The sequence below is a fragment of the Paecilomyces variotii genome, assembly GCF_004022145.1.
Source record: "Paecilomyces variotii strain CBS 101075 chromosome Unknown C8Q69scaffold_6, whole genome shotgun sequence".
Taxonomy (NCBI): Eukaryota; Fungi; Ascomycota; class Eurotiomycetes; order Eurotiales; family Thermoascaceae; genus Paecilomyces; species Paecilomyces variotii.
The window spans coordinates 1018204-1033918 of NW_021167145.1; the positions used below are offsets into that span (position 1 = coordinate 1018204).

A 15715-nucleotide genomic window follows, 5' to 3' on the forward strand; every position below is an offset into this window, starting at 1 on the left:
ATAACAAGTAACCGCGACAGATCTTTAAGGGGGAGGAGGGCATCGACGCGTTGATGATACCAGCCCATTTTATATGTACAAGTGAGCGCGCATCAAGACGCAACCCTTTTTTTGTTCTTTTTCATTACTTCGACGAGGTCATCGTCAGGGTCTGTGCGCTCTTCGCAGCACCGACGGCCGCGGACACGGGAGTTGACACTCGCGTGGGAGCTTGGCTGCGGTTGTGCGCCATATGCGCCTTGACCAGGTGGCCGGCAGCCAGGGCTGAGCAGAGACTCAGCTCTCCGGCAAGAACAGCAGCGGCGACAATACGAGCAAGCTGGCGCGCGTTGTCACCAGGAGTCGTAGGGTGAGAGCCGCGGACACCCAAAAGCTCAAGCATAGCAGACTGTCCCTCAAGGATGGTACCGCCGCCGATAGTTCCAACCTCGACCGATGGCATCGAAACGGAAATCTGGAGATTACCGCCCACACTACAACTATTGTTAGCATCTATTGGCTGCCAGTGAGATCTAAATCCATGAGTGACTTACTTCTTCATGATGGTAATGCAGTTGCTACTCTCGACGTTCTGCGCTGGATCCTGACCAGTAGCGAGGAAAAGCGCCGTGACGATGTTGGATGCGTGCGCATTGAAACCACCAATGCTTCCTGCGACGGCACTACCAATAAAGTTCTTGCTGGTATTGAGTTCGACCAGAGATTCCACGTCAGTCTTCAAGACGCTCTTGACAACGTCACCCGGGATGATAGCCTCTGCCACGACAGACTTGCCACGGCCGTCGATCCAGTTCACAGCAGCGGGCTTCTTGTCTGCACAGAAATTACCAGATACGGAGATCGTGATCATATCGTCGAAGCCGCATTCGGTAGCCATGACATGGAGCGCCTTTTCGACACCCTTCGAGATCATGTTCATACCCATGGCATCACCAGTGGTAGTCTTGAATCGAATGTAAAGGTAAGTGCCTGCCAGGACGGTCTTCATAGTCTGGAGACGAGCAAATCGACTGGTGCTGTTGAAAGCGGCAGTCATGACGCTTCTTCCCTCCTCAGAGTCGAGCCAGATCTTTGCAGCACCGGCTCGTGAAAGTGTGGGGAAGGAAACACAAGGGCCACGAGTCATACCATCGCCGGTGATCACAGTAACAGCACCACCGCCTGCATTGATGGCCTTACAACCTCGACTTGTACTGGCGACCAGAACTCCCTCAGTCGTAGCCATTGGAATAAAGTAACTCTGACCGTCAATGACCATAGGGCCAGCAACTCCCAGAGGCAGGGGCAGATATCCGATAACATTCTCACAGCATGCACCGTGCACAAGACCGTAATTGTAATCCTTGTATGGAAGCTTGGATGATTCCAGAGAGCTGGTAATAGCAGCAGTAGCTGGAGTCCTGGACACAACAGCGCGACGAATTTTGACGGCCCTCGTAAAAGCATCAACGCGGCTCATGATGTTCTGATCTTCCATGGTCTTCTCCAGGGCGTAGCCAGGGATTTTGCCGCGCAGAGAGAGGTCGATCAGCTCCTCGTCCGTCAACAGTGACGCACGCTTTTCCTTCAGCATGGCCTCACACTCTTCCCGAGTTCTCGTCGAGCCGTCTTGTTTGATCTCAACCTTTTGGAACTCGACCTTGCGTTCCACACGAGGCTCTTGTGGGGTGACTCGGGAAGTCTCCGGTTCCTTGATACTCCATCTGGCAGCGTTGAAGAGGTATCCGTTCAGTACAATACTCAAGGTCAGAGCGGCAATTATCCATTTGCTGATAACGGGATCTTCGAGGCTCTTAAGCATACTTCCGATCACCTTTCCACTCACAGCATCCAGGAACTGATCGGTGTACTCGATATCAAACGCGCGACTCTCACCAGCTTGGCCATAGTGAACCGAGGGAGCCTCCAATTTGTATTTGATCGGAGGTAGCACAGTCACTAGAGTCTCCAATTTCTTACTCTTCGCAGAGACGTAGATCGAATCCAAACCGTTCTCAGCGACCTTGAAGGGGTCAATCGGAGTAGGGGCCAGAACGTTGGAGATTCGCGAGAGAACAGGGAGACTCGCGCCCTGGTCAGGGTTCCGGAAGGGGATGGTAGAGAGGTTCACAATGTTGACCAGGATAAAACCGCTAACCATCAGGATCTTGAATTTCGGCACACTGCTCGCCCTGATCTTCTTCCCAAAGACACCAGCCTCCTTCGCCTTGTTGTCGTCGGAACCCACTTGAGTCCAGTCACTGTTTGAAGCGACATTCTCAGCAACACGTTGACTGACACCATCTTCCTCCAGGGCCTTCCGGAGAGCAACATGACGCTTGATTCTCGTGATCTCAAGCTTGATACAGAGGATAGTAGCATAGAAGGTGAACAGCAGGACGCAGTCGAAGAACAGGATCCAAGCCGCCAGGAAGCAGAACTGTCGCAAGCCTCCCTGCACGCCAGACGCGGCTCCAGCTGTAAGGAGCGCGATCTCGATGCAGTAGTCTCGGACAATGGCGAATCCTTCTTCTTTGACAGCCAGTTGGATCGACTCTTGAATAGATTTCGGCGAGTTGGGGCGTCCAGCAGCACCGGGTGCTTGGCGTCTGGTATCAGTCGAAGCAGAAAGGACAGCTCTCGTGAGGATAATAGACTTCTCGAATCCGACAGTCACGACGAGGAAGGGAAGTCCCTCAGAGAGTAGGAGCACGTTGATGGGAACACCCAGCTTGGTCGTCACAAGCAGACCGAACAAAAAAGCGAATGCGCCATTGAAGAGAACCGCTGTGGCGAGCCAAAACTTTGATCCTAGGCGTCTCATTGACAGGAAAAGAGAAACGAAGGTCAGATGCATCGCCAGGTATCCCAACGTCATGATCACGATGTCAATCGTCTCAGCATGCTTGATCAAGTCGACGAAGGAACCCCACGCGTCAGAAAACCAAGCCTTCAGCGGTTTCCGGAATCCAAGTCGCGAGTCACGAGCGGCTTTCATAACCCACTTCTTTCCTTGCACCTCATCTTCACCAGTGGCGGAATCCGGGATCTCTTGAACCGCCTTCAGGAAATCAGAGATGTGATCGAAGGGAACCGTAAACGCAAGTGAGGAATCGTGAGAGAAAGGAGCAAACAGGTTGGGAGTATGCGGGACCGGCTGAGCAGATGCATTGGCCGGCAGAGGGATCTCCTCAGCCAAAGGTGCCGTCGATTCGGTTTTAGAGCTGGTGTCCGGAAAAATAAACGTAGCCAGGGCAAGATGCTGAGAGATCTAGAATAATGCTGCATTAGAATCCAGTCGATCCCTGCGACACTGTCTCCGGCACATACCTCATTGCCTTCCAACGTCTTGCCGTCCTCGACCTGCCATCTCCATGCAGTGCGCTCTCCCAAGCGAAGATTTCTACCACCCGCAAGTAACGAGTCCACATCCAATTGACCGTTGTTGCGCGAAGTTGCCTCGAATAGACTTCCTTCGAGGAGACCAACGTAGGTAGTACTGGCCAGCAGGGCGACCACCACGATCGTGTGGATGGGGTGTCTACAAGCGTGGCCAGATACAGCTTGCAGAATGGGGGTCACTCGATGCTTCAGCCAACTAGGTTCCTGGGCATCTTCCGTACTGCTTGCTCGAAGCTTCCTTGGCAGGAAATTTGTCGCCATGTTGACGGGTTGAGGAGAATCGCGGCAGTGTGCGCCGCGTCCCTCAGGTTAAGCGGACGATAGCGAAAAGCCGTGAATCGCGCCCCGTCGAGACTTATTCAGGGACTCGACGTGATGATCTGTAGGAGAGAAGGGACTTTCTTCACTCGTGGGAAACAAGCATGGGCGCTCGGAGGAAGAAGTCACGGCCTAGAAGAGAGAGCACGCCGTCAGCACATCATCATCATCATCCCATGAGGCGAATTTCAAAGGTGTTCCCTACACGGGAAACATACCGGATACAGCGTAGGCAGAGTGGTATAGGGACCACGATATGACACGAAGGTCAATTCCACTCCCTCGTGCGGCGCGTCTCCCCTGAGAGTCGAAGAGAGAAGCTCCGGGATTGTGGGCGGTGGAGGATTTCGGGGGCCAACAGCAGCAGACCGCCGGAGAGCCAGCTTGCAGAAACTACAAAACCCCGAGTGGAGACGGGGCGAAAAAGGGACTCCTTAGCGATACGATATTAACTAGGCGATGATACTAATGGCAATAATAGTGAGAATAGCATCAACGAAGACGCTGGTAATAATCGATAACTACTACTGGAACGCTGGGAACTCGTGGGCGTGGGCGAGAGTGTGCCTGGAAAAAAAGCCGGAGAGAGCCGTCAACCTGGATACCGAACTGGGGATTATTCCCCTTCAGCCGTACTCTTACTCTCAGCTCAGCTCAGGCAATCCATCTTACTACGTTCTGTCTTCCCAAGGTTCCCGGTTTCTTGGCTAGCCTAGGTACGCGCACTTGCTTTTTATTAGGCAGACAAGATAATAATATCAACCAACTATGGTATGCGCGCAATCTCGCCCGTATTGTGCAACGCAAGTTGATATGCTCATAGGCTGTGTCCTCGTGCAATTTCTGGCGCTATCTGGTATGCAAAATGGCCCCCATATGAGTACATATCGATGTTGCTCGATCTCTCTGTCAGCACTCGGCAGGGTTATTCGTCCCATGCTCCACTTCCAGCCTGTGTAACCTTGTCCGATACATCACATCTGCCAGGGAAGATAGTCTACCATACTCGCTCACCGAGCCTACCCCGGATCAAGAGATCTTGTATCTTCCCAGTTGCCAGATGACTCCCACATCTCTTGAGGTTCTGCTCTACAGAATAATTCTTCCCCAACTGTCGTAACAGCCGCCACCACGTGTGTGGCGTCTCTGCCACCTCCTTTCACGCGGTCAGGAGTCGGGATGCTTTTTCTTCTGCCTGGGAAATTAGTTAACCCATTTTTTGACCGCCGGTTCTCTAAGCCTGATTAGGTATGGATGGAGATCTTATCCCCTTGGCAGCCCGTCAGCCACGTTCGTACTTGTAAGTCGAGGTTCCCCTCCAATCGAGTATGGTGCAAAATCCTGTCGGGTCTCGTAAATTTGAGATATTGCGATTCAGATGGTGCTGCGTGGTCGTGTGTTACGCACAGAAGACGCAGGTACGGGTTACAGAACAGATACGATCTGCGTTGATGTGGTTGCCGATAAATCACTAGCAGAGAACTTCAGAAAGCCCCACAGAACATCCCAGTGTTGCTTCTCGAATAACACTCTGTTAGGTAATTATCCCCGTGGGAGTCGAGGGTCGTGGACTGTGATTCCTTTTGCTCAGTCAAATATTAATAAAGATGAATCCTTAAATTGGCATTATTAGACAGTGATTTGTCAAAAGTGGGATGTCGCACGAGACTATCCGCGGTGTGTAAGAATATATAGATGTATAATGGTGAATAGCGGTATATAGATGGAGTGTTCCCAAGTATCCATTTCAATAACTTACAAGGATAGAGCAGCTAAAATTATAGCTACACCGCAGAAGAACAATCCTTACCATAACAGATCATCTAGAAGCAAGAGCATTAAAGTAACCGGGAGGATCGAATGGTCCGGAATTGCTTTCTTACAAACTCGGATATCGACCAATCCATAATCCCCAGTGTAGGTAAAGGACCACGTGCTCCGATCATCATGGCGCTATTATTGACCTACTTAATCAAGGCAGCTAGTAACGTATAGTTATCCTCCAGACACAAGACGACATAGATCAATAAGATCTCCAGATCCGATCTTTCGAGTATGCGAAGGAGCTTTATGGTAAACATTTCCCGCGTAGAGTTGACACTGACAACATATCCCATTTCCCCAACTAGGTTATAGGTCAAAAGAGCCCGAGCACGCAATATCTAAGCGTGATTTGACAGGACGAGTGGAGCCACAGGGAGTGAACTTTATAATGCATTAGAAGGCTTGGAATCTGTAACTTTGACCTGGTAACCTAAGTATAACGACAGACTTTATGAAAAGCTTAATTCATTGGGATAAAGGGAGGCACTACTAGACTCCAGAGAGCAGATTGAGTCTACGATATGAGAATGTGCATAAAGTGGCGATTGATAGATCACATGCAGGACAGCGTTACGCATTGACGCATTGATAACGGGGCTGCATGGTTGAAGCAAAACGTCGATGCAGCCAAAACCTTCGAGAGGAAATGGCCTCGTGTGCATGCGCAGGGGGCACACGCGCCGCAGAAATAAGCCTTTCTCTCGACCATAGTCGAATTACCTCGCAACATGGTTACGCTTAATTTGTACAGTACTATCCGCTTGTCATGGTCTAGACGGCAGTGTTACGATGTAGGGTCCTTGGTTACTAGAAGAAAAGCGACAGTCTTATCGAAGAAAACAGAAGATACATCGATCGAATCACGGTAAGTTCCGCGATATCATTGATCTATTCATCAATTGGCTTGACTTGGGCGTTTGTCGCACGCCAAATATTCCTTAAATACACTCAAGGTATCACACATCAGACTTGGAAGTCCGAGCACAACATAATCAATAGCCATTATCATCATCAATCATCCTACAGCCAACGCTTAGTTGGCGTAGTCCTCAGTGTATCCCTGCTCAATGTTCTCGCGAGCATGGCGCTTGGCCCTCTCACGGTCAACGTAGTCAAGGCCTCTGGTCTCGACCTCACGGTCAATGAAGGCACCAGCGAGACCGGCAAGGATCTCCTTGGCCTTCTCGTGGCTAGGGGGCTGGCCTATACGCGGATTATTAGCAATCGTGATGGAAAAAGTATACGGGCGAAGCACAATGCGTACCGTTCTCAGCGACGTGCTTCTCGTAGGCCTTAGCAGCCTCGTAGGAGGCAGCACCGGCAATCAGCTCGTGGGAGAGCTCGGCCTTGTGCTCAGAGCCGGTAAACTCGGCATGGTTGTCGGAGAACTGGTCTTGGGGTTGGTTAGCAATGCTGCTCATCATGTAACATGGGGAAATAAAAGAGAAAGGGGAGGCCTACCGAAGAAACCCATTGTGATAGATGTGGTGAAGAGTGAAAAAGTGTGTAGATTTGTTTGTAGTGTGCTGATGATGGTAAAGAGAGATACTCTTGGAGGGGCAGAGGAGGGGTATTTATGCCCTCCCACCGACACTCAGCACCATGTATGCCACGTACCATGACAGCAACACCTTTCCCGATTCCGTGATCGTTCTGCCTCATCCGACGTTTCAAATCTAAGACGCCCTAGGAACCCCTGTGGTAGAAGCCATAATGACCCTCGTGCTTGGAGTCCCTCATCATCCACATAGGCTGGGTGCGCATCTATCTTCGCCCTATCGAAGCGCGGATCACAGGCACGGTCCCCACTTCTCACCCGCGAAGCTTTTTAGCTGTCTCGAGTGATCGGCTCGGCGTATTATCGAGATGGATGAGGCGCGGGGCTCAGATATCTAGCTTCCGATTGATCGTGACGGGAAGGACGTGGAGTCTGAACTCCATGAACAGATCTTCGGGATTGCCACGGGGAACACCGTCATTGAGCTTCAGCGGTGGAGAGTATTTGCCAACTGTGGATGAGTGCGGGCTGGATATCACTAGAGATAGTCCCCGAATCCAGCTTGGCGAATATGCCTATCAGAGCTCGCAACAGTGAGGAGAGCACGCTTACGCAGTCGAGTAATCTGCCCTACCTACCTAGGTAGGTAGTACATACATCCATCCATATGTTGCTCAACCACTGTACTTAGGGTGGGAAAATCAGTGCGTCATTGGGAGAGCTCGCAAAGTCTATGCTAATACTGATATACATTAGCAGTTTCTCAACATATAAGTCAAGTTAGTTAACTAGTTAGTTAGTTAGCTGTAGATACAGTTGTTATTAATAATTAGTTGCCACTTTTTCTGAGGCTGAGACTGCTGAACCCGCTTCAGTTACTTATTGGAAGTGGAACAAAGCGAGTGGGCTGTGGCGCGGCTCGCAACCCAGCCTCAATCATGGCTTAGCTCTTCTGAATAGGTAATTACTTCTCATCACGAAAGACCGCCACTGCGCTAATCCAGCCCATCGATGGCTTCATTATTATCTTCTACTTGTCCTTTTTGCGTTCAAGACTTCAGTGTCGAGTGTGGAAGGTGCCATTGACGCAAGCTGTAGCTGATCTCTCGCAATTTCAATGAGGGGAGTGGGATAACGCAAAGCATTCCGTCGAGTTGAGAGACGCATCTAAGAGCTGCCTTATACTGTTTGTTTCAGACTGCGAGATCGTCGAATATTGTCTCTTCACCAAAACTAGCGGTGAGAGACGAAAGTGGAACTCGTCTGGTAGCATATGGATCGGAAACGAGCCTGTGATAGGACTTCCTGGCGCCGATTTACATGCAATTCGCAAGCGTCTAATCCAGATGAACCTCCTGCAGGAGCCATTTCTTCCCATCCATGGCTTAAGATCAACACTATCAGCCCGCAGTGTATGTCTATGGCGAAGTACTCGTCTAGTGCTGAAAAGTTGAGTTCGGCCAGCGGGCTTAGCTTTATTTGTGTCTGTCCGAGCTCCACCGTCCTACGTATCGTCGTATTGGGACTTTAGTAAAATCTCTCAACAGCTCTCCACATGTATGTACGTCTAGAGTAGAGTAGAGTACTGGAGGGGCCAGGAGGGCAGACGAGGAGGGGCTCTCAAGGTACTTTACCCCTCCAGGGAAATCGGTAACGCAGTCCAGAGGGATAATGTTGATGATTCTCAAACGCTCATTAGGCACGCATCCTCTTGGCACCTCTCTATGGTCATAGGGAGCTTGGTTAGCTCAGAATGAGAGACAATAGGACATAATATAAATATTATCAAGGTTGCGCTGGGATGGGAACAATGCGTTTCTTGACCGGGAGAGGAGGTTAAAAGAAGCAGCTCTCTGAGCAAAGAAAATAACGGCTTTTATATGCGCATATGATTTATCAGATTGACCTTATTTCCTTTGCAGGCCCACGTGGTATATGCTCACTCTCATGCAGCTTTCTTGAGTATTGAGTTTTTCAACGTTACTGTCCTTATTCCTATTATCCTCATGCTGCTGTTCAGCTTCTGGACACGATGGCATCAGCAGCCCCGCGGGGGCTGCGCAAGGAAAGCTTATCAAGCACAGCTGCTCTCTGATAGGCTCTCTCTTACCTGAAACGGGCATTTAGCCGGTGTTTCCCCTTCCGTTATCCGACACGATTTGTTGGTCCTCAGGCGCCGAAATCGCGCTCCGATTCAGCCAATCCACTTCGTCTCTTAGCCACCCATTGAGCAACTTCGCAACAATCAACCCACCACAGCGCCTTTTGAATCTCATCACTGCGAAAGCGTGCAATATCTGCCAGACTTTGTAGATTTCTCTAGGATTCCTCAGACAGCTAGTGGAGATGAGGGAATACCAAATTTGTTTGCTTTTCGCGTCGGTAGTACTTACAGCCCTGTATTTCGTATGGAAGAGCTGGCTTGTACTGCACCGCGAACAATATGCCTTGTCTAACATTGTCCTCCTATTAGGTCTCGAGATGAGAGTTATCGCGTTCGATTGATTCAGGTACGGTGGAAAGCTGCATATAAATGGGATAGAGCCTTTATGCTTGGGCTCATGGATATTTCGCGCCCAGTCACCTCATCCTATTGATTCAGATGCGGCGTCAGCTGGTGAGCAGGGTAAACATATGGCCACAGATGCAACCTCTGCATTAGACCCTGAAACGTGCCTTGGTGTGGTGGACTACACTGTTCCAATAGTAGATCTAAGGCTACGATTAATTGGACGAGAACTATCATGTTGGCGCCCTGCTAGATCTGTCTCCTCCAGATTCTATGCAACGCTGCAACATCAATCAGCAATCTATAGCCTTGATACCAGGTTCCATCTTGTCGCATTCTTCTGGATCTCCACGTTTGATCCTTATTGTTGGTGTCGTATAAAACTTGATCTCATCAATTTGCAGGAGCAGACTAGAAAGATTACAAGCACTGTGTCTCACGGGTGAATATGCACTTGTTCTTCCATCTACCAACACAAGTGTGACTGAGGTTCAAGAGCTCGATTCACTCCCAATGAATAGAGTATTGTTGGATTAGTCCTGCGTAGGACATGTTTCCCGTGAGTATATCCTTATCCATTCAGCCGTCATTCATTGCTTCTCGTTTGTCTGTCTCAGAATCCATATAATAGTCATTGTTCAACACCCCTTGCAGTGAAGGCTCTCAATCGAAATCACTATGTCATTGTCATGCTGACTCAAATAAAGATTTCTATATCCTCCAGGGTCTCATCATTCGCTCTCTAGATACTATATACTTGCCACTCATTTTTTTCAGTTCTTCAGCAAAAATATTGCCCAACATGAGCGCTGTCAGCAAGCTGGTCTTGACGGCAGTCCTCAGCCTTAGCCTCATAGCTACCACGATCGATGCTCACAGCTGGGTTGAGCAACTCATGGTTATTGCACCGAATGGCACCTTTATCGGTTCTCCAGGATATGCAAGAGGAAACGTGCTGCGTACTGCTCCTGGATTCAGTGACCCTACGATGGTATACCTGCTACCTCCAGACGACCGGGCGAATGTGATCTATCCGACCGACCCGATGTGCAAAGACACACAGCGGACGAGAAATCAAACAGTCGGCAGCCCCAGACTACGAGCTGCGCCTGGTGCTGCTATTGCGCTTCGTTACCAAGAAAACGGCCATGTCACTCTCCCATGGAATCAACCGGGAAAGCCCGAGAATCGAGGCACTCTATACGTGTACGGAACGACACAACCACGGGAAAACGACACTTTCTTGGGAATTCATAAGGTATGGAACCAAAACGGAACTGGGGGTGACAGGCGAGGAGTTCTGCTCTCTGTCCAGAATTTCGACGATTCGCGTTGTTACCAAATCAACAACGGCAACATCTCGACCCACCGCCAAGCTGTATTTCCTCACCAAGCGAACCAGCTTATGGGGGCGGACCTCTGGTGTCAACAAGACATTGCCTTGCCCAGTGATGCACCCACTGGGAAGCCATATACTCTCTATTGGGTTTGGGATTGGCCGACCTTGCCCAATATTGACCCCAACCTGCCAAAGGGAAAGCTTGAGATGTATACCACCTGCATGGATATTGACGTTGTGGAGAGTCCCAAGGTCCATAACAAGTTGGTCGCAAATTATGATAAGGACCAGTCCCTCAACGAAGCCGCCATCCCTGGTCAATTTTCAGAAATCTTTGATGCCCAGCGGTCTGAGAGACCTACAAGTCCTCCCGACTGCAACTCGACTGTACCTTCTGCGACAGTTCCGCCTGCGAAGCAATCACCAGCGACAACATCGATGTCTACGAATGCAGGAACTCCACACCTGTCGTTCGTCACTGTCACAAAGACAGTTACAGAAAGTCGCTGTGTCCAGACTTCTGAGACCAACGACAAACGTGACGTTGGGGAGGGGGAGGTTGAGATGACCGTTCCATTCTATAAATCTCCACGTCTACCTCCAAGAGTTGGTGGTAGACCAGTTCTTTGAAAGCTCATGAATCTAGAATTGGGACTCATGGCGGATACTGTCGATTTACTTAACGCGCATAGAAGCAACTCTCCTTTATGATACGACTTGATATCTCCATCTTTGTCATGACGGCGTACCCGGTTTTGCACATACATGTCCATTGTCATTCGTTCAAAGCATTCCTCTCGTTTTATGTTTACGAAGACGGCTACAATTCGAGGGTTGCAGGACTACCCTATGTGTGTACTTCTTTGTCTTCCTTGAACAAGGATTTTCGAGACAGGCTCTCGAATAAATCCTCTGCCAACACTTTACTTGGGGCGTTTAGACGTTGTGGTTTGTACTTTGACTCATGTATAGATGATTTTACCTAGGTGATGAATGAATGAAGATACGCTCTGAGCATGTATGAACTGAACCTTCTTTTTACATCTCATAGAAAGCAGGCGAAGTCCCAGTTCAAAGTGACTCTATACATTACTAATAGACCCGAATGCTACGGCATCACTGACATGTAGCACTTTGGTGAGATGATAACGTTCTGGCTAGGAGATGCGAAGTACTTCTGGGTCGTTCTGCCATAGCGCAGATATTATCTATTCCGATGGATCCTGCATAACTGGGCAGATCGGTACGCGATACAGATTATCAAAAATCAAGTAGCGGTGATGAAACCCGGAGCAAAGATCATAGTGTAGAAGAAGATGTCTGGGCTACAGCAGACACGCGCTGGAGTATGTCCTCGATAGAATAACCGTCTCAACAGAGACATTCTCTCCAGAAGTCTAGATTCAATCCTGCATGATCAGATTCAATACTCTGCTCTGTATATGTATCTCACGTCGTGTCGTCCTGGTTAGGATATGATAGATGCTCTACCGACTGTACCCTAGATACCATAAGTAGTATCTCAAGAGCATCAGACTTGCGCTAATCCATTCTGGGAAACCCACATGAAACACACTAAAATGAGATCCGTCTCACGTGGAAAGTCACATGAGCACGCCCTGCTGGACAGAAAGAGACAAAAAGACTGAACGGAGTTTTGAGTGTGGATCTTTTTTTTTAATCAGAGGGGCTGAGGAGTTCCTGTGGGACTGCAAGTTCATTGATTGTCATTCGGTATACTTCGAAGCGCTCTGATTCTGGATCTCTCGTTGAAGGCTGATATTAATAGCCAGCGAAGGACCAACCTTTACCCTGGACTGAAGTTACTGAACCAACCCTGACTCGAACCACTCGCCGAGAACCGAGAACGGTCTCCAGGTAATCTCCGCTGCTCCTGAGATCCCTCTCTCATCCATCCATCGTCTCCCATTCGTGACGCTCCTTGCCTCCGTCTTCGACCTACGATCCTTTCCCGGGTCCTTTCTGACTTCGACAGTCCCTTCTCGCGTGCTCCAGTGGTGCGGCGCTGTTATTCGCTCTCGTCTATGCATCCCAGGACGACCTTGCTATATTTAGAATAGGGCCTTTGACTGTCCCTCGAAACCGCGGGACGAACGAAGGGAACGACTGTCCACCCACAAGCCATCTCACAGTCGACCACTGCACAAGGCCGCGCGCATCTGCACTTCAGACAGTTGTCTTCCATCTTCTCCTTCCAGAAAACGCCGCTTTCGAGACGGTGCCATCCCACAGCGCACGGCGCACACCGCTCCCCCCCTGCCGCTCTCTAGATTATCAGACTGCCCACTCCATTCAGCAAGAGCATTTCTTTGCTCGTCCACCCTACTGGGTCCTCTGAAGTCGCTATATCGGGCTGGGCTACTTGAAATTGGTTCGCGACAGAAACTCGACCGTCCAGCACGCGTTATACTTCTCCCTCAGGTAGAAGCAGACGGAGCGAACAGACCCGTACCCATTGACGGTCGTCATCCTACACTAGACCACTTCGCACGAAGCTTGCGTGGAAGACACAAGCATTGCGCCTTTCTACAGTGCTGTCTGTTTATTCTGTTTGAAGGTGATAAGTCCAGTTTAGCACAGTGTTAGAACTGTTTCGATTCTTAACAGCTGGACTGTCTTACTCTGCTCATAAGGGCTAGGCCTGAGTATCCGCGCGACTTGGGTTCCTCCCCTTTTATCTAGCAGAAACACAATTTGTCGGTGTTGCGTGGCTACGAAGAAATACCGGAGATCGCGATGCAAATATAGGGTGCAATCTTTGCGGTGCATTTCGAATCGGGTTATTAGGAATTTCAACGCGCGATATTGAAGCGAAATCCTTTTTTCGTGTTTTAGTGATCTGACTCTCATGGCAGCAACCATGTCATCTCCTCCGACCTCTCAACCGGAGCATGTCGCATCCCCAAATCTCGCTCCGCTTTCTGCTCCTCTAGGCGCAGATAAGCCAGTCAAGCGGGGAAGCCTGCAGCGCCCGAACTCATACACCAGAGATCGGTTATCTACATACTCAACTGCTTCATTAGCTTCCCAGAATAAATCGCGTCCGGTATCTTATGTCATTCCGGCATTCCATTCGAGCTTGCCTTATACTCTTGTCCGGGACTTTGCGTACCCGCCAGTGCATCCTCTCCATTACGGCCCGCCTCCTGTGCCCTCTGGGGTCACGACTCCCATGAGTGAGAATCGGCGACTTTCCGATCCACCGCCATCAACGTGGGATAGCTCGAGGGGGCAGTGGTCAGCGGGACCTTGGACCACCGAAAATATCTACGGACATCAGCAATTACCTGCTATGTCTTTTGGTGACGGTCCCCCATACAGTGAAGATGAGGACCTGCATAGTCCGGTGGTGACGACCTCGCGTCACCGGAAAAACAGGTCTGGAGCAGGCTACGATGGGAGAAGGGGACGGAGCCCGGGGGACAGTGGTCGAGAATATTCTGGGGATGACCGTGGGCAGTTTATCAGCATGAACGGTGATGGCAGTGAGACATACTATGTGCGCGAAGAAGGCGCCACTGAGGATGGCCCTGGGGGCGAATTTGTGACCTATCCAGCAAGCGAAGGCAGATATTCACACTTGACTCCTGGGGCTTATGGCAGCACGGGTGTCGCAGACTATGTCAAAGGAGATCAATATTTCGATCCTGATATGCTCGATTCAGACGATGAAATTTCGGACACAGACGGCTACTCTCGAGACTACGAATTCTCAATAGCCTCACCAGACGAAGAGATGCACGGGAAGGCTGTGGCGCTTTTTGATTTCACCAGAGAACATGAGAACGAGCTTCCACTGAAGGAAGGCCAAGTTATTCTTGTCTCGTACAGACATGGACAAGGCTGGTTAGTGGCGGAAGACCCCAAGACAGGCGAAAGCGGTCTTGTTCCAGAGGAGTTTGTTCGACTTCTACGACATATCGAGGGTGGCTTGACATCACTCAACGGGGAGATCAACAATGCAGTGGCCGAGAACAATTTGGATATCAACGCTTCAGATGCAGGCGCAGATGAATTTCAGAGCCAGAACAGTTTGATGCCCGGGAATGGGCAGAGCAACGGTGGCAGTGGAAGCATCAGTGAGAAACATCCCTCTGTGATATCAAGATTTTCTACCAGCAGCAAAGATCTGGATCCTTACCCATCTCACCTTCTAGGTGGCAGTCAGGGGAAGACATCTCCCCAGCCAGTCGAAGAGTCTGATGGCGATCGGACCGAGAATGGCAATCCCGCCAGCGCGACGACCTGAATTCGTGTTGCTGCAGATAACGGAAAGCCATGAATATTGGTAGAACTATCACTGTTCAGTTCCCATTTACTGTCCGCCATCTCCCTCACGTTTGGGGACTCCGGATCCACAAATGCTTGCGTTGTCCGCGCAAGCGCATTGCGGGCCCCTGGAAACAGCGTGTCGTTGCCCGTCTGGTCCTCTGAGATCGATCACTTCTGCTGGCTGGAAGAAGACATGCAAGTTGGCGGTGCTACGTTCGATTTCGAATACGAGCACCCGGGAAGCCATACAAAAACATCTCCCGCCCCTTGATCTCCATTAACCCTATCTATCCCCTCTTCTCTTTGCACAATGCTCATCTGCTGATGAACATAATTGAAACTTATGAAGTCACCTGTAGGAACTCCTCCCTGAACCTCCCTTCAGATTGGCTCGATACCCCTCGGTTCGACTAATTTAGAAGACGAAAATTCCAAATTTAGCGTTGCGTATCGGTGCCGTGCACTTAGCCCCATGTGTTGGAGAAAGAGAAAACGTCTACATTGGACCCTGTTGTGTTTGTATAGAAATTTGTCATGGATCTAATTCTTATCT

The 15715-nt window shown here is 49.9% G+C and overlaps 4 protein-coding genes across 4 annotated transcripts; 2 read left to right on the forward strand and 2 right to left on the reverse strand.

Annotated features, from left to right (window-relative positions):
• Position 1: 1 nt before the first annotated feature.
• On the reverse strand, positions 2–3943 carry C8Q69DRAFT_283794 (3-hydroxy-3-methylglutaryl-coenzyme A reductase). The gene is made up of 4 exons (XM_028626939.1): positions 3918–3943; positions 3310–3831; positions 534–3250; positions 2–473 (listed from the first exon to the last, which is right to left on the reverse strand). Exons 2-4 carry the CDS (start codon positions 3640–3642, stop codon positions 125–127), a joined length of 3399 nt encoding a protein of 1132 aa, XP_028484795.1. The 5' UTR covers positions 3643–3831; positions 3918–3943; the 3' UTR covers positions 2–124.
• Positions 3944–6259: 2316 nt separating this feature from the next.
• Positions 6260–7074, reverse strand: C8Q69DRAFT_433406 (putative phosphoglycerate mutase family protein). Its single transcript, XM_028628512.1, has 3 exons — positions 6985–7074; positions 6788–6916; positions 6260–6726 (listed from the first exon to the last, which is right to left on the reverse strand). Exons 1-3 carry the CDS (start codon positions 6995–6997, stop codon positions 6557–6559), a joined length of 312 nt encoding a protein of 103 aa, XP_028484796.1. The 5' UTR covers positions 6998–7074; the 3' UTR covers positions 6260–6556.
• Positions 7075–10332: 3258 nt separating this feature from the next.
• On the forward strand, positions 10333–11499 carry C8Q69DRAFT_507521 (hypothetical protein; the record flags this gene model as incomplete). The annotated part of the gene is made up of 1 exon (XM_028632894.1): positions 10333–11499. One exon carries the CDS (start codon positions 10333–10335, stop codon positions 11497–11499), a length of 1167 nt encoding a protein of 388 aa, XP_028484797.1.
• Positions 11500–13329: 1830 nt separating this feature from the next.
• C8Q69DRAFT_284028 (hypothetical protein) lies at positions 13330–15637 on the forward strand. Its single transcript, XM_028626941.1, has one exon. It carries the CDS (start codon positions 13739–13741, stop codon positions 15137–15139), a length of 1401 nt encoding a protein of 466 aa, XP_028484798.1. The 5' UTR covers positions 13330–13738; the 3' UTR covers positions 15140–15637.
• Positions 15638–15715: the final 78 nt, after the last annotated feature.